General features: G+C 49.3%; 7 protein-coding genes across 7 annotated transcripts; 2 read left to right on the top strand and 5 right to left on the bottom strand.

Annotated features, from left to right (window-relative positions):
- CDEST_15307 (Putative SET domain superfamily protein) lies at positions 1-1,282 on the top strand (the record flags this gene model as incomplete). The annotated part of the gene is made up of 2 exons (XM_062931463.1): positions 1-796; positions 899-1,282. Exons 1-2 carry the CDS (start codon positions 65-67, stop codon positions 1,280-1,282), a joined length of 1,116 nt encoding a protein of 371 aa, XP_062787514.1. The 5' UTR covers positions 1-64.
- A 323-nt stretch (positions 1,283-1,605) lies between these two features.
- Positions 1,606-2,471, bottom strand: CDEST_15308 (Putative extradiol ring-cleavage dioxygenase, class III enzyme, subunit B; the record flags this gene model as incomplete). The annotated part of the gene is made up of 4 exons (XM_062931464.1): positions 1,606-1,705; positions 1,770-1,935; positions 2,049-2,375; positions 2,432-2,471. 4 exons carry the CDS (start codon positions 2,469-2,471, stop codon positions 1,606-1,608), a joined length of 633 nt encoding a protein of 210 aa, XP_062787515.1.
- Positions 2,472-5,613: 3,142 nt separating this feature from the next.
- Positions 5,614-5,940, top strand: CDEST_15309 (Putative acetoacetate decarboxylase domain superfamily; the record flags this gene model as incomplete). The annotated part of the gene is made up of 1 exon (XM_062931465.1): positions 5,614-5,940. The coding sequence occupies one exon, from the start codon at positions 5,614-5,616 to the stop codon at positions 5,938-5,940; it is 327 nt and encodes a 108-aa protein (XP_062787516.1).
- A 537-nt stretch (positions 5,941-6,477) lies between these two features.
- Positions 6,478-7,874, bottom strand: CDEST_15310 (Putative Acyl transferase domain superfamily, beta-ketoacyl synthase, thiolase; the record flags this gene model as incomplete). Its single annotated transcript, XM_062931466.1, has 3 exons — positions 6,478-6,605; positions 7,070-7,562; positions 7,743-7,874. 3 exons carry the CDS (start codon positions 7,872-7,874, stop codon positions 6,478-6,480), a joined length of 753 nt encoding a protein of 250 aa, XP_062787517.1.
- A 385-nt stretch (positions 7,875-8,259) lies between these two features.
- CDEST_15311 (uncharacterized protein) lies at positions 8,260-8,972 on the bottom strand. The gene is made up of 2 exons (XM_062931467.1): positions 8,562-8,972; positions 8,260-8,450 (listed from the first exon to the last, which is right to left on the bottom strand). Exons 1-2 carry the CDS (start codon positions 8,821-8,823, stop codon positions 8,305-8,307), a joined length of 408 nt encoding a protein of 135 aa, XP_062787518.1. The 5' UTR covers positions 8,824-8,972; the 3' UTR covers positions 8,260-8,304.
- A 4,768-nt stretch (positions 8,973-13,740) lies between these two features.
- Positions 13,741-14,535, bottom strand: CDEST_15312 (Putative F-box domain, ankyrin repeat-containing domain superfamily; the record flags this gene model as incomplete). Its single annotated transcript, XM_062931468.1, has 1 exon — positions 13,741-14,535. One exon carries the CDS (start codon positions 14,533-14,535, stop codon positions 13,741-13,743), a length of 795 nt encoding a protein of 264 aa, XP_062787519.1.
- Positions 14,536-16,978: 2,443 nt separating this feature from the next.
- On the bottom strand, positions 16,979-17,443 carry CDEST_15313 (uncharacterized protein; the record flags this gene model as incomplete). Its single annotated transcript, XM_062931469.1, has 1 exon — positions 16,979-17,443. One exon carries the CDS (start codon positions 17,441-17,443, stop codon positions 16,979-16,981), a length of 465 nt encoding a protein of 154 aa, XP_062787520.1.
- Positions 17,444-21,243: the final 3,800 nt, after the last annotated feature.

The raw sequence follows: 21,243 nt of genomic DNA on the forward strand, positions 1-21,243 counted from the left end.
CAAGTGTTGACACAACAGCATCACCTCCTACCATACTAAACAACCCGCTTTATATTTCCCCAACATGCATCTCAGCAGAGTTTTTGGCGTGGTAATCTACTTCGGAGAAGCATTTTCTAGATATCCATCCACTCTTCATGTTACCAGGGAAATCGCCGGCAAACTTGCCGTTATCAGAGACGATAACGCTCTATGCCCTCTTTCTCATCGGCAGCCCAACTTCAATTTTCCCACTTCGCAGCATAACACCTCGTCTGATCAACAGTCTACCACCTGTATTTGGACAGATAATAACGAAAAGCAATATTGCGTATTTGCAGATTCACACTTCAATCATGGAAAGGGCATAGCCGTAATAACGACCCCAGACCGCGCCCGACACATCTTCAACTCCATTACGTCTCTATCAGGTCATCCTAGCATTCCTCTGGAGCCGTTGTTTACAACTAGAGCTAGCGGAAGCAAAGGTCGAGGCATATTTGCAATTAAACACATACCTGCAGGCAGTCTCATCACCCAAGAGTCACCAATCGTTTTTCTGGACCGTAATTGGATGGAGGATATCTCTTCCGAAGAAGCTCGAACAGCGCTTCAAGCGTTGGCTGTAGAGAAGTTGCCAAGTACCACACGCCAAACGGTTCACGAGCTATACGCAGGACCATACGCATACGAACAGAGCTTAAAACAAAGATTATGGACAAATGGCTACGGTGTTTCCAGCGGGCCCACACTGAGCTGGCCAGGCTTAGAAAGCGAATCAGATCTTGGCATGATTGCGATACATGCAAATATATCTGTATGTTTTCAACAACAAATAAGTGGTCTCACGATGGCTTGATGACTGATATTACAGCAGAAGATCAACCATAGCTGTCGATCAAACGCAGCATCTCAATAGGATTGGAATTTGCTTGCACACAGGCTGTACGCAGTCCGCGACATTACTACTGATAAGGAGATCACTATTTCCTACATCAATCCTGTGCAGACCTTCCAGGAGCAGCAAAAATACGCAAGAGACGTTCTTGGTTTTAAATGTGCTTATAGCCAATGCAAGGCCCCAAGAAAATTCGCTGACTTATCTGATGACCGCATCAACGAGATTCTATTGTTGGAAAGTTACTTAGAAAGTCGAGTTGCCCCAGCTGAGCCAACAGCAATGGCTGAATTACTAGTAAGTCTGTACAAGCAAGAGGGTCTAGACTCCTATATTTGCAAGGCGTATGCAATTGAAGCACGCGAGTGGAATAGCGCAGGATACAAGTACCAGGCACGCTTATAGGCATATCAAAGTGTGAAGGCTGGTCTGATGGCTGGGTCAGGAACAGGTTTGGAAGAATATGTGAATGACATAGAAGCACTACTGGATGGGGCTAGAAAGCATTGGTCTTGGAGATACCGTGTACATTAAAGCAGAAGGTATTCTTTCTACAAGACTCCTGTGTTGCCCCAATATTGCGAAGCAACCTCGACGCCGCCGGAAATGTCTGTGAATTAGGCTCCTTCATCGTTTGCTGCGGCCCCAGCGCAGACCATCAGGGGCATCAGGTGTTTGGCCTCGCCTGCGGGATGAATTTCAAGCGAGTACGGAAATTCACGCCATTCCTATAGCTTGCGAAGGCGCTCCTTGGGATCTCTATTCAGGACAGCGTCCGCCAGAGCTTTGATCCACTCGCGGACCCGACCAGACCATAGTTGTATCTCGCTACTATCGGGGCCCGGAAAATAGAGTGAGCGTTGAACGGCAACGTTGTGGAATGACTCGAAACCTGACCTCACAATGGCGACATTTTCGTCTCGTTAAAGGCGCCAGCACCTCACCGATCCTGTGGTGCTGAACTGGATCCTCTGTAGACAGAATGGAATGCTGAACCAACGGTATATCGCCTTTGGGGTTGATAAGCAGAAATGGCACGAAAAAGCCATGGTACCGGCCTGTAGGTATAGAACGACATCTTCTCAGCTGCTGTCTGCTGTAGAGACGCATCATTCTTGATGGAAGGTGACACAGATGTGCAGGTCTTTAGATCTTGGGATTGGCTACGTACCTCTTTCTACGTCTTTCACTGGCGGTAAGCCCGCATTCCGCAGCAACTCACAGATTTTATCAGCGATTTCCGGTGACCCCGGCGCCTTGTAGCATATGTTCCAGCTTTGCGGCGGATGATCAGGCTCAAAATCGTGGTAGAGCGGAGGTTCAGCAGCCCCTGTCACAGTCGGCTGATCAGGGCGCCAGTGCGGTGTGACGACAACGATTGCTTTCGGGGCGTCTGGAGTGCCCAACCTTAATAATGCTGGGACCCGGTTACTGAGTGTTGCGTTTATGTTGCCATGTCCCTTGTCGCCTAACACGGGGCCGACGATTGGCATCGGACCTGTTCGACGAGAGATTTAGTCCAGACCGAATCCATACATTGTTCGGTAACCATACCTCCGCCATGGGTTATGCAAATTACAGGTGCGCGGGCCATTTTAGCGTTCGAGGTCGACTGGAAATTAGAAGCTGGGCTTTGAGGGAAAGAGAACGGATGTAGGTTAGTAAGGTCCAAACGCGTTTGGATGGAGTTTGCCACATTTATAGGCAGCGTCTTGTCCTGTTAACCCTAAGCTTTTGTTACGTATGTCTTCTCAACTGCAGCAAGACTACAGGTGTAGGGTAGCAGCTAGAGAAAAGTTCGCACAAAGCTAATTCAATGTACAGTCGCGTGATTAAAGTCTGGGCTCACAAGAAATTGTATTAAGTCAAAGCACCCACATTTCGGCCACCCCCACATTTCGGCCACCTTAGATGAGGGCATTCCCACCAACACCAGTATGTTTAATTAATTATTGACTTCGCCTAGATGCTACTACAATACAGCTTTCAGCCTTACTAGGTAAATCAGCCTCGCTGGATTCATCTGCGATATCCTCTTTTTTGCTAGCCTTGATCTGAGCCTTCTGGATGTCCTTGATATTGGCGAACTTGGTGTTTGGGTCGATCTGGACTGCCCTTCTTTTCCTTGCTGCAGTATTGGTGACTTAGGCCTGCAGGAGCTCCAGCTTATGCTGGGCAGTAGCTAGGTTATATGCCTGCTTGCTGAAGCCTTTTTTTACCTTTATAAAGAGGAGGCGTTAAGTAGAGGCATTATTGTCTAGCTCTGTGAATAGCTTCAGTTGGCTAGCTAGATCCTTTATCTTCCTTGGCGTCGACTATGCTACTGCAGATGACGCAGATGCCTATCCCTTAGCTTCCTTGCCTCTAGACTGCCCTTTGCTGACCTGATCTAATGATGCTAATGGCTTTAGTGTTGTTAGGAGTAGAAGGGAGCTTATTAGAGGCTTTGCTATAGAGACAGGCTATAACCCTGTCTATTTCCAACTACTTCTGATGTTCTGCATTATTATACCTGCAGTACAAGCCTTCTAATAACAGCCTATAAAGTTCCTTTTGCCTACAACAGTTAAATTATTCTACTAACTAAGGTATTTAAGCTTCTTCCTATAGGCTGCCTTAATAGGGCTAAAGACTGACTAATTAAGTGGCTAGAGGATATAGAAGGTATGTAGTAGTAAGAACAATAGATGGATGTTGTTTATATAGCATAACTACATAAAGTCAGTTGTTGTATGACTTCTATGTCTATCTATAATTAGCAGCCTGACCTCCTTGCCCTAAGGAAGGGTCTAAGGGATAAAGACCTTCTGCAGCTATTTAACTGCAGTAGCATCTAAAGTCTATTTATTCTCTGTTGCAGTGAACTTCCATCCTTTATAAGGGCTAAGGTCTAGGGGAAACTACTGTTGCTGGACTGCCTTGCCCTTATATATAACAAGGGGATTTAGAACATAGCCTAGGGCAGAGATGCATTTAATGATGGATACCTATGCCCTTAATCTAGGCTGTTTCTTGCGAACAGACTTCATCTTAGACATACCTAGCACTAGCCTATTAGATCCCTAGCCCTTAAGGATACTAGTCTTATCTATGTTGTATCTATTAGATAGTTTAATGCTAATAATCTCTAGTATAGCAAGATGCTTAAACTAGTCCCTAATAACCTTAGTAGATGCCTTATTAACACGTCTAGAATTAATAGAGCGACTTCTCTAGACCTTAACTAATAGATTCCTCCTTATAAAGGCCTATACCCAGCCTCTTCCTACAGGCTAAGTATCCCCTATTGCATAAAGGATACGTCCAGCAAACTCCTTGACCTGTTGATGTAAAGGAGGGAGCCTAAGGGCATGCTGAATCCGCACCCATTCAGCCAGCTTAGCCTCCTGGGCAGGAGAAAGCCTCTAAAGGTCAGCAAAAGCAGCTGCCCTACCCTAGGTTCCATGGAGTCAATACTAAAGGGTTGTCCTAGGGATCTCATACTCATGTGCTGCCTTCCTTAGGCTTATGCTATTGCTAATAGCTTCAAGAGCCTAATTGATCTCATCTTCAGTATATTCAACCATTAGGTATAGACAAAGGTATGTGCAAAAAATAAAGCCATTCGGATAAGATCTGTAAATGTTGTATTTGTTTGAAGTTAGAGGGTAGTCATGGTGTTGAGGGGAAATAAGGCATTTTTAGGTGGCCGAAATGTGGGGGTGGCCGAAATGTAGGTGCTTTGACTTAGTTTAAATCTACTAGACTTACTGTCTTTTACTACATCTCTTACAAACTTAGGAATAAAAGTAAAGTTTTTCAATCCAATATAGCATTATAACTAAATACTACTTAGAATTCCGAAATTTGTTTTCATTTTCAGCTTTATAGAACTAATCTCGAATTAGTAAATTTAAAGAAAAAAAGAAAGTTAAATAAAATTAAGAAACATCATAATAATTAGATTGTATTATTACTTTTAGTAAGTTAAAGTATTCTTTAAGATACTTATTTGACTTTTAATACTTATTTATAGCTATAAGTATGTACTGTGAGGTGATTTTATACTTTTAACATGTGACTATAGTACATATAGTTAACAGCGACAAAATCCCACAGACAGTCCAAAACGCGACTCAGACCCTGCTTGAGAATCCTTTCCCTTACCAACAATTCGAGTTCAAGCCTTGAAACCTAGTTTACATGGCAACCTAGTCCGTTACATTGTTGAACCCCGTCTCTTGTCTGACCGGAAAGGGCTACGCTCCCCCTTCTCGTTCACGGGGTGAGGTACACCAATAAAGACAGCGCATTTGTCGACACTGCTAGTTCAGCTCGTAAAAGAAACGGCGACTTTTTGCCGATGACTCAGTCTCAGTGACAGATCTTCAGTATGGTCAGCAGTGACATAATGATTAGGGATAAGTGTGGCTGTACAGGTATTGCTTAGGGTGATCTGCTGGGCCTGTAGGAAAACTAAAAACGAGTGGCATCTATCTCTTGAAGAGCAATCCTGACCCGACTATGCCGTTTGGCGAGTAATGAATGTATCGGGTCGGTTTTACTAAAGCGAGGGTATCCCAGGTTCTGTCACTCAGCTTGTTAGTTGGGGCCCATATAAGTCAAGGGTTATCAACTTTATGTCGATCTTGTTCGAGTCCCTTGCGGATGCCGTGGTGCACTAGTGGCTGGCCGGGGGAGCAGCTCGGCCTCCCCAAAGTGAGTTCTGACCTTGAAGTATCCTGTCGCATTGCCCCATGCCATGCTACGGCGCTAAGGCAGCGCAATGCGAGGTTTATCAACATAAGCTTCCGGATCTCCTCGAAGAAGAGCCAGGATCTAGGGCTGGAGTTGTTATTGGGGAGACAAACGTGCTTACGTATTATCACGTACCCGCCATCAGTAAGCCCGGAAAGATCAATGCCGAATATACCGGTCTCGTATCGCATTCAGACGAAGGCAGGGCGCAAACGGGCCGAAAGCTCGATTACCTGGCGCGATCGAGTGACATATACGTCAACTGCGGTGCGATGGACTGGGAGAGGTTGCCTACACTCCACCACATTGCTGCTCGACTGGCTTAGTTACCTGTGTATGAGGTTACGATTACCCAAGCTAGTCAAGTGTGTAGTCGCCTCGGACATGCCGATTGCCAAACGTGTCGAGGAAGGAAAACCTTGTGCTTCAACAGTATCAACCAGGGTAGCTTATTATCAGTGAGCTAGAGAAGTTTATCAAGTGAAACAGGCAGATGAATGGATGTTTGTAGCTATGACATAGATGTGATAAGATTCACATTGAGAGAGTTGAAACCTTTTGCTGACCATGTTAATAGAGAACTAGGGCAATAAATCGACTCTCAACTACTGCATGGACCACTCTAGCGTCAATGGTCTAAGACAGGGGTTGCTTGCTGGTCAGGAACATAGATGAGTTAATGTACTCGTTGTATCTCATGATGTATGCAGCTATTTGTTGAATTTCTTCACATAAAATTTGTCAGCTCGACGACCCATGCAATGAACTGCAATGGTGGCAATGTTTTTTACTGACGGGTGCAGCTTGCCCCGCTCTGCAAAATCCTCTGAACGCCCATGGCTGAAGTTCTGTATCTTTGTTGCTCAGGCCTTTCGGCATTCTTCGTACCATTGTAACCTGGCGGGTACCTCGTAGGCTTGGGTGCCCTTCTTCAGCATGACGGACGAAGAGATGGCGTCTTCAATGGCCTGCGCGGATCCCTGTGCTAGGTCTTTTCAATATGGCAATCATCCGTCAGTAGAGAATCCATATCAGAACGTGGCTAGGGGAAACCATGTACATGGTGCGTATAAATGGGCTGCATCCCCCACCAAAGAGGCGAAATTGTTGGTCCATCGGGGCAAAGGATCCAAGTAGAAAAGATCCCACGTGGTGATGCTCTCCTCGTCTGTATGCTGGAGCATGTAACGGAGAGGCGCAGCAAAGTCAGCGTACGCTTGTAGAAATCGTGATTTTTTGTTGTTTTCTACCAGAGCACAAGCTGTCAGCTGAGAGCCCCTACCCACCCAGTCACCAGCTTGACTGCACCTGACAACACTTACTGATGCTATTCAATCCGTCATTGTCTCGCGGCAAGATGGCAAGGACGTTGGTTTGTGTTCCGCCCGAGCATGGATAGAAGGTAATTTTTCTATCGTCACCTGTGGCTTCTGTAATTTTCCCCGGACGGCTGACAAGTCCCGCTTTCAAAGAATCCTCCAAAAGCTGCTTGGTTGGAATCATAGTCCGGAAGCAACTGAGCGGAGACGGTGTCTCTTGGAACCCAGGGCCGAGCAGCGTCTCCCGGCAGGCTGAGTGAACCCCGGAGAGTTGATGCAACGGGGATGATGAGCGCGGCGCGCTGTCCGACGAGAAAAAGAATGTCGGAAAGGGACAGCACGCCTGCGACGTAGAGCGCGTAGTATTCGCCCAGACTATGCCCCATGACCATCGCCGGCTTGATGCCACACGCGGCCCAGAATGCAGCCAGCGCGACCTGGACAGTCACTGTGGCCAGCTGTGCCTGGGTCGTTGTCTTGGTCGATGGCTTCAAGCTGTGGTCGAGTATCAAGTCCAGGAAGGGTGGGAAGCCCATTGATCTGGCGAGGCGGACATAAAGATCAACGCTGTCCCGGAAGACGGGGGATGTTTCGCAGAGGTCGCTACCCTTGCCCCCGTACAGCGATCCCTGGCCGGTAAAGACAAAAGATATCCTGCCAGCGCTGCTGCCATGTCAGCAACAAGGCATTTTTGGGCGTATGTAGATCCAAGGTTTGCCTGGACTTGAAAGAAAAGGACCAAGTGTGTTTTTCTTTTTTTGGGGGGAGAGGCTGTGGACTTTATGGCAAACAAAAGAAAGCAAACGTACCGCTTCCGCGTGTCCAATATTAGCCTTGATTGTACCCACAGAGAATGGGATAGTCCGGCCGGCATCTCCAAAGACGTTGGCAACTGCAGTCATCTCTGCGACATCGCCAACCTGTGTACCGGTGCCTTGCATCTCAACGTACGATATGTCACGAGGTTCCAGGCAAGCCTACCGCAGCGTCTCTGCTATACTTTGACTAGTTGACTTGGAACGGTTGGCGAAATAATTGGTTAAGCGGGAGCACTGGGCTGACCTAGTTGGCGATGTCGCCCTGAGCACCGGTCCAGCTGCTAATCCTAGATCGGGGGTTCTTTAAGGCCTCGCCCACCAAGTCATAGTTATGAGCGCCCGAAGTCTCCTCGGGCTTGAGCTAAGCTTGTCGTCTACTGGGTTGCTGATACCCCATCTGGACGTTCCAAAAGCCGTTTCCAACTACGTGGGATAGATATCGCTTAGCATCTAATCCTACATTCAATATACCTCTGTTAAGTATGTTGAATATGTATCAAAATACTGACGAAGCTTTCCAATGCCCTCTGTATTATATTTTGCCTGCGCCTGTCTACAAAGAAGTGATAGTGTACGCAATCGAGTCTGTAACGCCGCTCTCCGCCTCTTCAACACGTTCATAATCAGCTACAGTCGTAGCACCGCCTCTGAACACGAAACCAAACCAGAAACGACCGCCAGTGCTGCCGCTGTTGATGGCTAAAATTAAAACACATCAGACACATGTCAGCCTCTCTCAACGCCAAAGTGAACGCCCGGTTCTCGGGGCACAAAGGGAAAGGAAAAGGAAACGAAGCAGAGGACACGTACCCGAGTAAGACAGGCTAGAGGTACAAGCGGTGTAGCCTTTGCATTTCTCCAAGACGTATGCCGACCAGGTATCGGCGGTGTAATCCTTCGCATCGGCGTGATACGCGGCGATAATTTGGCCCGGGAAGAGTGAACCTCCAGCTGCCCAGTTTTGGGGTGCCGGTAAGGGAACCTGGACGAAGGAGCTACGAGGCTCAAGGGGCGCAGCAGAAACGCCTGCGGAGGCGGCAAGCGCCGTGCTGAAAATGGCTGCGAGTCTCATGGCTGCTCAAGATGTTCCGGACGGCTTCTGGTTGTAATATTTTGAGTTCTGGAACGTAAAAGAGTGTGACTAGGAGGGGCCGAGCGGTTGGGATAGAGAAAAAGCTTGGTATCGTGTTGCAATGCGTGAGGGATTGTCTTGGTCTTGTTCTATTTATTGACACCAATGGCCTCCAGCGAACAACGACTCCATTAAAGGTGCTGGCAGCTCTTATCGTGTTGATGCTCCCGCAGGTGGGGGCTTTACGCATTGGGAAGCAGAAGGCAGGGAACCCCTTCAATATATTTTACGCCTGCCTGTTCAGGCACGGAAAAAGCCGATAAGAAGAGGATCCCACCTCGTGCTAAACCAATGAGCAACATGTTCCCATAGATGGCCTTGTCTAGACTAAAAATATAGCCCCTCACGTGCCTTAGCTGGTTGACTCAAACAAGCTTTCTCATAATGAATCGAAATTGCGCGAGCAGGTCCCCCTAGAAGCCGGTGTCCGATTAGTTGACGATCGACCTCATTTTTGCTACGACTGCATCATAGCTGCAGCAGTCTGTTGCATGTGTAGGACTGGTTCTTCACGGTAGCAAGTGGAATGAACTGCCCGGGCCTGCTTCACAGGTCGTACTTAAGCAGAAAAACTAGAAGCATCAGCGTGTTCGCACCGCCATTTTTGATAGGCCCTGAGGTAGTGTGACGCCCAAGGACACAGCATCGACCGAGCCCAACAATAATATACATTGACACACGCGTCTCACCAAAGCCTCTCACGGTTGAAGGCCTTAGTGGCGAAGATGGAGTGGCAGACGAGGGTCTGAGGTGGAAGAAGTGCGTCGTTGGAGGCGAAGGCGAGGTTGGTGCGGCAAGTCCGAAGGCGGCGGTGGCAGAGCTCGTCGGAGGCGTGGTCGCGGTGCCATCTATACTCTCGCTGGTACGCAACAAACCAAAACGGTCGGAGATGTTTAGGCGAGCGCTGGGAGCCGACGAAATGTCGCCAGTCTTGCACGTCGTTGGGTTAGCCGACGTGGGGGGCTGCGGCCCTGGAGGTGCTGGCGGCGCACGTACGTCCACCAAGACTCTCGAAGCCGGGCCCAAGCGGCAGAGCTGGCTTCGGCTTCGACTGAGAGAGAGCCGTTGGTTTAAACCGAAAAGAGCTGGCGCAACTCTCCGAGGCGGCCGACGATCTCGTGCTGGGTCTCAGGGCGGGGGTTAGGCAATGTGGTGCCAATAACTCTGGATGAAAAAGGGCGGTAAAGGGCTGGTTCCTTGTTGTCGTTGATTGGAAACAGACCTATCGACACAATCAGGGTTTACAAACAAGCAAAGTGCAAGACAAACAGAAAGGAGAAAAAGGAGTAGACGAGGGGGGTTGGTTGGATTGCAGAGATGCTCTACACAACAAGGACAACACATCGGCAAAGAAGAAAAGCTTGTTGTTGAACGACACAACATAGGTGTAAGTCAAGGTCTACACATGACTGGGCCGGACCCCGGTCTGGAATCCGGCTCCCTCCTTCCCAGGTACGGGTTTCCAGACTGCTGTCTCGCTTCAGCTTTAACACATCTATGAATACTAAGTCGCTAGGTGAATAAGAACAGCTTGTGTTCATTAGGACCCCCTAAGCCTAGGTAACCAACCCCCTTGATCCTCCCCCCTTTACTTTATCTCTAGTGAATCCAGGATTGATTGCACGACTTAGTCAATTAGGTCTTAGAAGAAGCCGAGGCCAGGTCTTGCAAACAAAGACGTCCGCTTCGGCTGCCTTGACAACTTCATCAAGAAAATCTGCCTGGAGCAATGAGTGCGAGGAAAAAATGTCGTGACTGGTCCCGGGGGAAATTTTGTGACGGTGGTATAGACGGTGGTGCGGACCTCAAGGGGGCCGACCATTCTTACGGATAGAAAGAACAGCCTGGGATTCGTTGGGGTTGTGTGTGTGTGTGGCCGAGATTTGATTTTCAGAGCTGTAGTTGGAAGTGGTTTGACTCTGGTGTGTTTGTGTGTGTGTAATAGAAGATACCTGTGGCATCGGTCTTGACTGTAACTCTTGTGGTTGATGCAAAATATGGTTGGTGGTGCTGTGTTGCTAGACGATTTTGGGTCCATGTGCCTGTCGTCAAAATAGAGACGCGCTGCAGGGATTTCATTTCCTCCTGCCACTGGGGATTTCTTGCCCAAGAATTCTCCCTTCCGAGGATTCTCTGGACCTTGAGATACCCATCAATCTTGGTTCAACCACCCTTACCAACATCGTACAACAAGATGTGTGTGGTCATGTAGACGCTGGCAGGGGAGGAGTACTGCATTAACAACTACACAATCATGCAAGAGAACTCGAACTCGGAGCCGTTGGCGCGCACTTGTAGTCTATCGTGGACAGGATGAGGCGTGCGTTCGAGTCCATCAACTTGTCCTGAGTTGGGGGGTGCAGCAATCGTAGCCTATGTAGAGTTCCCATACCTATCACGACACTTCTGAACATAAGGGTCAATCATTGACGATGATGCAAAGCATGTCACATCATAGTCTAGCATAGTGTACACACTTTCACAGTTACCTCTCAAGGTATATTAATAAACTCGCCGCGCGCATTAATCTTCATTTCTATCAATGACGGCTTACGCCAACTCTCCTTTCGTGACATCTAGGCCCTGCACCTTGATCCCCTCTGTGACGACCCCTTTCTGCTCTTGGCGACAGTAGAATGCGGACAGCGGCGAGTTCTTCCTCACCTTGATCGCTGCCGCATCCCATCCTCGCGATGCCTTTACCCCTTTCCGAATCCTCCGTCCGCCTGACTAGTGTCCTTGATCCTACTACTACTCTTGCGCCGTTTCTTGAGGCTGACGAACGCTACAATGACAACGAGGCAGACGACGACAACAAGGCTAAGGCTGAGCAGCCAGCCCCTCAGACTTACACCTGAATTCAGCCATTGGAGATGTGCTTCTACTAGAAGTTTCTCGGCCTTGCCGTCCGTTGTTACCGCCCTCTATCGCTGCACCAATACCCTCCGTCGGCTACACGGAATCTTCTCCTCGGCACCCGTCGAGCCTCCGACGCCCTCGTTCGGGCTACATCTATAAGATGCCCCAGGTCATCGACCTTACAACAGAGCCTGCAGAGCAGCGCCTAAAGGCTGAAAGCTAACGTCCCTCTGGTCCTGTGCCCTGCTCATGCTTGTCGTCAGTTTCTTGGCCGGCTTCTCCATCAATCCGTTGTCCCTGTCGTTATAGCCGCCGTGTTGTAATGTGGGAGTAGAGGGCGCGGTCTTGCGACGCTACGATTGAGGGCTTTTCCGCACCGGTTTCCTTCTCAGCACGCCGCCCAACAAGCAGGTTATCAATCGGTGCCAGACCCTGAACGGTTGTATATACTCGCTCGTACCACTCCCACTGGATAGTATGCGTCTCCCTATACCCAGCCACGAGACTTCAATAACAACTGCTACTTAGTTCTTGTACGGCCAATCATAAGCATCATCTCAGCTACCGCTCATGCCGATGTCGACGCTGGCGAGGCGCGCGTTCGCCGGTTTGTACATTAATATGTTTACAGTAATGATTGCTTTAGCTAACACCTTACAGTACTAACCTGCTACACATAGCCTTCTGGCACGCAAACCATCCGATCTAGAACGACGTTCAATTTCATCCCCCGTCAGACTGCCTCGATGTTAATCCGCGCATTGTCAACTATCGAAAGGGCCAGACTGGCGTCTACCGTAAGTCTTAACTACTGCCTTCAAAACTTACCAGGAGGGCCTTCGTCCAAGCTGACAGTTATTCCATGTATATAATAAAGTCGAGCACATTATTGAATTGAACACCATCTCGCGATTCTTCACACACGAGCTGGCTGGCACCCTCTCCCTTCTAGGCGTCTGATGAGAAGAAGCTGCATCAGCGACAGTCTCGTTCGCCGTACTAACCAAGGGCGTTACAGTACCATGCCATCCCAGATGCCGGGTGGCAGGAATTTTAACAATTTCTTTCAAAGGATTTTCAGCGTCACCAGTAGCCAGACAAACAATCAGCACAAGGTTATCATCTACGGAGGTCTCAATAACCATGGTTAAATCTGCTGTAAGTCATTTTATTAGGTCCGCTGCTGTTTTCGCCTGCAATAGGAGCTAATCTTAGTAGCAATAGTTCTAGACACAGAACAACTAAAGGTTAGGGATAGGGCGTAGCTTGAATGAAGGAAGAGAACATGAATACAGCCATACGGAACATTCGCTTCTACTAGACCTTTGTCAAACGTCATCGCAACGTAAATTCCACTACTCAAAGATGGTACATACAGCTCGGATATGCAAAGACGTGAATGAAACTAAAATGTAGCTCATTATTGCCATAAATTGCCCTACTGACTCAACTATCTGTTGCTATCTCGTGACAATGGTTAACGATGTGACCAATGAATTGCAACTTCTCCAGGACTTCCACCGGGAACAAACTAGTAACAGTAATGACATTGCTGGTGCAAACTACTGTTAATAGCGCGCGGGACTGGGTGCGGGGCTGGATTATCACAGCCAGGAATAAGTACAGAGACGAAAAAGACGAGGACGTGACTAACCTATTGGCAATCTTAAGCACAGCTGTTGAGATACGCGTTCGAGCTAGAGCTGCCTCTGGACCAGCTACCTTAAGACAGATTGGAGCGTCACGCTGGATGGTGTTGGGTTGGAAACGGGGTTCTTCGTTGTATTCTGACCTGTTACCTGGTGGTGTAAGGATTAGACAGTCCATGTTAAACTTCTAGCGACTTTCAAGGCAACTTTGATTCCACTAAAAAGTCTAATGATACATTAATTCAACAATTGATCCTGCACTAGTTGCAAGACTAGTTCTATCTCTCTTTTGCTCTATACAAGCCAAGATCTGATCTAAACTCGTAATATCAGCACAAAACTCTCTCTCTCAGCTGGCGCATTGCGTGCTAGCAGTGGAACTGCCAACAAATCGACGGAAGAAACGCACAATGCCCGTCGTCCATCTCGCTGGCGGCTTCTGTTTTTGTTCGCAAACTATTTGAGGCGCACAGTAAACGGGCAACGTCTCTTCCGGCTCTTCGTCTTCATCATCGTCATCAATATGAAAGTCCAAGTCCGGCCAGGAAGGCGATGAAGCCGGAACCACCATGGAGTATGAAGCGCCGCTCAAGATGAGATACCGCGCAATCTCACCATTTCCTCCACAAAGAGCATGGTGCAACGGCGTCCAGGCAATCCGCTGGCTGAAGATTTTCTTAGTCATGGTCCATTGCGAGCTCTGCTGATTCGAGACGCAGTGGCAAAGATATCGCGCCGGAGCATTGATGTTGACCCCTTGCTCGATCAACCACTTGACCACATGCATGTGGCCGTTTCTAGCTGCAACATGCAGAGGTGTGCCCCAACACGGCGTCGAGTAAAACGACTCAATGCCGAATTGTTCGAAGCTGGCCAGTAATTCGATAGACGGCGCAATGGGGCGCACACGCCCGAGGTCGGCGCCAAATGCAGCGGCAGCCTTCAGCACCGCAAGCTGTCCATTGGCTGCAGCTGTAGTCGTGATCTCGGGAAGATCTCGTTCGATGGCGTCGCGGAAGAGTTCCCTCTGCAGGACGCTGCAGAGCCGACTGTTGACTCGGCAGAGAGCGGCGATGCTTGGGGTCGAGTCCAGGTGCTCGGCGATCTGGAGCCAGATTTCGTCAGGGAGAGTTTGGATTGACATTGTATGCGCCCTTAATGGAGTGCCGAGGTACGATGGGGGCTGAAAAGGGCACAGGCTGGCCAACTTGGACGTCGAGAGAGATGCGCGATCTGTCTAAATGAAGAGAACTTGGAGTGCTTGTGACCTGCAGGCATAACGTCAAACTCCTGAGGACGGTTGAATTATGGTTTGCGATGGAAGAAAAGAAGAATCGCGAGGCAGCTGCGATGTTGGGGTTTTGTAGGCCATGTCTTGAAAAACGCGCTGTGCGTCTGGACTGGAATGTCGAACTAGCCGTCTTTACCTGAGCAACTGCCTGGTTGGAATTTAAGGGGTGTTCGTTGAGAATGTGTCTGGAATGGAGGATCCAATCGACCCTCTTCCGGCCGACTAATCCCTCATGAAGAGAATTTCTGCCCGAGACATCTCGGCGGTGGCCGCCCCGATTTCTGGAGCATAGACCGACAAGGCGGATCCAGGCCCGGCCGGAGTCGGCGCCGGGGCGCTTCCGTTCATCAGGATGTTCCATACTACACTGCAGATAGCTTCTTCACGAACTATAAGTTTAAACTTTATAAAGTCTGAATATTCAAGTTGATTACTTTAGTTAATGGTCTGCCATGTTGTACGCAAGTTGGCAGGATTAGGCCGTCCGTCCGTAGTGCATCTCAAGCTCTAACAGTCTTGACCCCAACACCCAATAATCCAAGATACTACGTGCAGAAATTATATATCTAGAATGGAACTGAAACCCCCTGAGATGAAAATATCCCTGAAAGGTAACGTCGTACAATACTACACTCAGGACCAGCAAACACAGGATTTAGAGTTATTTACCCAAGATACAACTCTAGCTAAATAGTTACCTGTCGATTCTTCTACAGACACTTAAGTCGGCTGTGTAGCACAGTAGTCATTTTAACGTTGCCATTAAGGGTCACCCCGTCCAAGCGGGAAGAATAGTCTGGGTCTGCTGACGTTGGACACACCCACGGTTTCTGGGTGTGTCTTACGTTAGCAGACCCAGTCAGTCAATCAGGCACCAATCCAATCATACCACCCGATTTCTCACCCTAGATCGACTCGGTTGCTTCGCCAGCCTCCGCAACAATACATTATCTACCAAAATAATCGTTGTCGCATCATCATCATCATCATCATCATCATCATCATCATCATCATCAACATCTAACCTGTTCGCAAGATCAACAACCTACACCTACCTACCCAACCTTCTTCGACACTTGTGCCCCACTCAAACCAAGGAACGAATCCCGTCCCATCCCATCGCAATTACTAGCATATGGCAATCGACGCAACGACTTCGCGCAACGACTGGCATGCCCTCGACCGCGGCCCTGGTTCCCCGTCTTTCAGGGTTTAGGTTCGTGTGCAGGAGGAGGCCTAATCCTTCTAGACCAGTTTTTAGAGTTGTGTTCAAGTTGCAGTGCGGCAATTGTGACTTCAAGTAGGGCGAGTGCACCCATATTACGACAGGTTTCAACGCAGCATCAACGATGTTGGCAACAGACGTAGCTTGAAAGGTTTTTGGCAGAGCTTTCCAGCATAGTATATGACTGTGTCTGTCTAATGGCGTTCTCTAGGTTCCTACGCAGGCATTCCTCCTCCACACTACAGCACCGGCGTCCGTGTTGGCGGGCAGGGGAACTTTCCTCATGGACACTTGACTTGCTAGCGGAGAGTCCCCTCACGAGCTAATGGTCCCCCGGTCTCATGCTTGATGAGCTTATTCTGACGTGGAGGAAAAAACCCTGCTTAGTAAGACGCATCCAGAGATTCTTGGTGCGTCTTATGTAAGTCCCATCCTATGTGCCAGGTATCCTCGACAGTGCATCGACGCAGGACCTAGAACAACACGAGTCCTTTCGTTGAGGCGCTAGTGGGCCCCCCCTATGACCTGTGTCTCCCACCCTGCATCCATCCAATTGCCTTGTAACCCGGTCGTCCGGCCCAGACAGCTCGCCGCAATGGACGGAGCCTCATTAGGGGTAGTCTTTGACTACTTGTATAACTCCATGCACTCTGCCAGTTAATTTCAAGTGGTTCACATCATTCTCAAACCGTCGCCCTCATGTGGTGGTGGGTGTGCCCTGGCAGAAACCAATCGCTCTTGTTGACTTGGACGCTCAGGTGTGCCCGCAACAGCAAGCGCGCAGCATGTTGCGTCAGTTGCGCAATCTTGATGGCGTCATTCATCCGAACCTTGCAACATGTGTAAAATGCTACAACAACTTGCCTGTGAACCAATAGAAAGCAAGTGGGAACGCTGCAACGCCGCAACGCCGCAAGTTCTTAATCAACCTTTGCCAGTTGAAACTCACCCGCAAAGCCCACACACACACACACACACACAATTCAGAACCTCTTTCTTTAATCATCTTATAAGCCCTCAAACAAAAGCAATTGCATGCTATTCGTATAAAAGGTGTGCATCTCGAATGTCTTAACTATAGTTCCTGAGGCGGGGTGTGTTGTTGTCGGCAGCCCCCCTCCCCCCCCCTAACGCCTCGATCGTTCCCTCCAAATCAGCCACCATCCGGTCCATGGCCGGAAGTCTCCAGATTTCGTGCAGCTGGTGGTCAATCTCCACCGCGGCTAAGAGATGCTCCCGTTGAGCAGCCAGCAACTCCTTGACCCTCGCGTTGATGGGAGATGCAGCGCCATTTTCTTGATTGCCACCGCCTTGACGGGCCAAGAATGTCGCCGATGTTTGCTGCTGTCCTTGAGGCTGACCTTGAGGGTTGGAGTGCGGGAAAAGCGAGGGATATCCAACCAGAAGGGCTTTTGCAGTATTCTGTTCCTGTCTATGGTGATCAAACTGATGGAAGTTGAAAGCCTGACGGGACTCCTGCTCCTCTTGCTGTTGCTGAGCATGGAACCCTTGCCACTTGGGCTTGGAATCATGCATCGCCTTCGTCAATCTCTCATTTACTGCGGGGCCCAAAATCGACAAAAAGACTTAGCAAGACACAAGACGAGCTGCAGGGTTGTTTCCCGCGAAAGAGACGGGACTGTCTGTCTGCTGGCTGGTGGCTGATTCCAGCGAGACACGATGAGCTGATACTCAAGATTCAACACCAGCAAGACAGAGGACAGATGTCAGTCAGGGCTTTTCAACGGGCCATGTCTGTCAGACAGCGGCCAGACGCTCATATCGATCATGGATGGTTGTTGCCCACTGAACAGATGAAGACTCTTTTCTCCAACGGCTCATCTCAAAGCTTGTCTCGCTTTCACGGATGACGCCGCTCTTTTCGCTCACCTGCTCATGCACCTAGCGCAAACCGCTGCAGGGACGGAATGCCCAGCTGCTAAGTCGACTACTGAAGATCGGATCTGGTGAGACAAGGGAGATGGCCGACTGGGCTCTGGATCCAGTGAGATGGGTCAGATCCCCCCGGCCCACCATGGGTTCGGCTCTCCAACAGTCAGGCAGCCGTTGGCTGTCAAGGCTGACGACGCCTCTCGTATCCACTGGTTCTCGCGCGCCCATCACATCAAACCGATCAAGTCCCAGAAGGTCACCCAAAGGCGACTGTCTGCTATGCAGTGAGACAGGCGACATGAGCCGCTGGAGATTTGGGCACCCTGAGAGACTGAAAGACAGAGGTCAACTGGCGACCATAGCTCTCCGACAGCCAGATCCTCATGTCGATCGATGGCAGCCGTTCCGTCCGTTGGCTGTCTAGGCCTCCCGTACCCATCAGCTGTCGCAACCATCACAGATCAATCCAAATCCAGTGAGAGACACAGGTCGGCCTCATAATCATTCACCGGCCATGGTTCTCAAACAGCCGGCCTTCATCCTCGCCGTCCCTCGAAACCCAGCGATGAAAGATGACCTCTCTCTTTCCTACACAAGCCAATCCAAGCACAAAGACAGACCGACACATGCCCACCACAAGACGAACGGGTGTGCCAGGGGGGGGGGGGGGGTCTTACCGTGTCCGGGGGCGAGAATGTAACAGGCGCTGTCAAGGATTATATTTACTCCGACAGACTTTAGGGGTCTCCAACCGGCGGCACATGGCTCTTGATGATCGTCAAGGACGGCCATCGCATTGACCGCGAACTGAACTCCCCAGGATGCTAGGCGGGGCAGGTCGGTGGGTGATTGCAGTGGTTCGTCCTCCTGCTCACTCATTGCTGTAGTGTCTCGACTGCCGGCGTTCATGCAGATGGTGTTCATGCAACACGGTTCTCACAATGCAGCTTGGCGCACACCGCTAGAGTGAATTCATGTGCTATGCCGTCCATCTTGCATCCTTAACCTCAGTCTCCAGGCAGGTGGGTGGAAGCGCTGCAAATCCAACACACTTGGTGAGGCCTGACATAACAGATGAGCTTGTCGGCCGTGGTCAAAAGGAGGACATCACCTTCTGACATGTCCAGACTCTTTTTCCTCCACTTTAGAACTCAAATATCACAAGCAAGCCATCTCCTGCTATCTATTATCAGAAGCTCTCACATCTCCAATGAGTCCCTGTTAACAGAGTTTTCATTTGTCATGCCATATCTCGCCCGAACCCGCCGCTCTCTGCCACCAGGGGATGGAAGGCAGGCCTTCTCATTTCAGTTGCCGGTCCGTGCTATCCGTGGCCAGGAACGAATTGCGCTTCCCGTAATGAAGAGAGCGTCAATGCCCTTCTCAGCTTGTACCGTTGGCGGAATCTGGGACGCTGCACAACACTGGTTATCCAGTAAGAGTGTCAAAACACTTTGGGGATGCCACTGCCGAACCAGCTTGTTACCAGGCCGGGACGACAGGGAAATCCCCGCCCTTCAACGGATCAATCTGCGATGATTGTCTCAGCTGGGTTACCAAATAGGCAGAAGGACGCTCATCCCTGGGCCGGTAAATTCAGCCAACGGTGTCAAACACCGTGGGATGTCTCTGCTGGATTACATGCAACCAGGACAGCTCGGCGACGGGGCTGGAGTAATTGTTGTTAACCTAACAGCCTCCCCCGTCCAGACAAGTACGATAATCAATTATAATAGCATACAATAGCTACTATTAGGTCGGCGGGGGCGCAGAGAAAACTCAGACCGCAAAGTAAGTAGAAGGTTTTTCCAGACGTTGGTGGTGTTGGCATGGCCGGGGTCTTCGCGCGGGAGGAAGGGTGCGGCCTGCGGCCCGGCTAAGAGGTGGGGCAGCATATCTGGAGGATGGGGCCGGACTCGGTGCGGGTGCGGGGGGGTGGCGCGGAGCCGGGGCCGTCACAGGCCCGGCGTCCGATATCCAGCCGGAATGCGACGTGATCAACAAAGACGGTAAGAGTTTCGCGTTTGAATTGAAGAGGCGTTTGCTGCAGCCGTTGTCACCTAGCTCTTCTCCTATATAATTGGCACACACACCTTGCAGAGTACCAGGGCGACTAATCGCCTATTTTCTCAACTACACTCGTTCTTTAACCCATAAGAATGGAGAGTTCCTAACGCGGTCCAACTGCATCAATACAAGCAAACTTTGCAAGCTAATAAACCCCATATAAGATTTGATACGCATTTTACATGTCTTAGTAGTATGTTTTTCTAGTTGATGGTTAGGTACTTGTGTTTTCTAGCCTAAGGTTGACAGCAGAAAGCAAGAGCCTTAAGTAAAATGCACACTACACTCTTGTCTCCTATAAGGAAGAGGGCAGCTAAGACATAAACGTGTTACAACAACGCAGCGCATGTGTTTAATCTACAAACGTGTTTAATCTAGTCCTCCCCTTCCTATTCTAGCACATACTCTACCACTTTTGCATACTTTTAATTTAGGTATTTAACATTATTTAGTATCCTGTAGCATACATTAATGACCAGACAGCTGTACAGGATTAGGCTAAAGTTACTATTCTTAAATGTTAATAGATTCTAGGTTTCCTAAAACTTATATAAGATTACAGCACATAGTAGATAGGCAAATTTAATTACTGTTGCTTAGCAGGTTCTAACAGCAGGAAGTTTAGCAAGTAGTGTCTAGAAAAATCCTAATTCAGTGTTCTATATTTCAGGCGCTACATACCTAACTTAGACTTGTTGTAAGGAAATAGCGCTGCTAGGTTAAGGATTATTAGACTGCGCGCCTTTGTGTTAACTGTAATGTTGTCCTATAAGATAGAGTTTTGTGCATAAGATACGGCTTTAAGCATCAACTATGTAATTAAAGTAGAATGAAAATCTTTTGCACCGTCTGATCGACAGTCCGACAAAGGGTCTCTGTCTGCATCATCAGCAAACGTCCAAACGACTTCTTCTCCAGTACCAGATTCGTCCGCATCATCAGCAGCAGCCATACAGGTGACTTCTTTCGCGGCACCACAATCATCTGAACTGCTAGCATCCGTCCAGGACATTTCTTCCTCTGCAGCGGCCTCACCCTTCCCCGAGACTCACACGACGGATACTCTGTCGTACGACGTGTCCTCTCAATCATCAACCTCGCCGAATGTTGTAGAGAGCGGTCTTTCAGCAGCCCCCTCATCCCTAGTAGAGGAACAAAGCATTCACCACTTAGGGGCACACCTCGACGCTGATATTTCCAGCCGCGAATCCTATCTGACAGATAAGGTTGCAGATATACCCAACCACGACACCAGTTTTGAACTCGACCTTGGTGAACATTTCGGCCAAGACCACGGGGATCAAGAGTCTGATGAAGAGAGTTTCGGGCGTTGGGACAACTACGACATCAGCAGTGACCCCAACAGCAGAAAGACC

This window comes from Colletotrichum destructivum, chromosome 11 (assembly GCF_034447905.1).
Source record: "Colletotrichum destructivum chromosome 11, complete sequence".
Classification (NCBI taxonomy): Eukaryota; Fungi; Ascomycota; class Sordariomycetes; order Glomerellales; family Glomerellaceae; genus Colletotrichum; species Colletotrichum destructivum.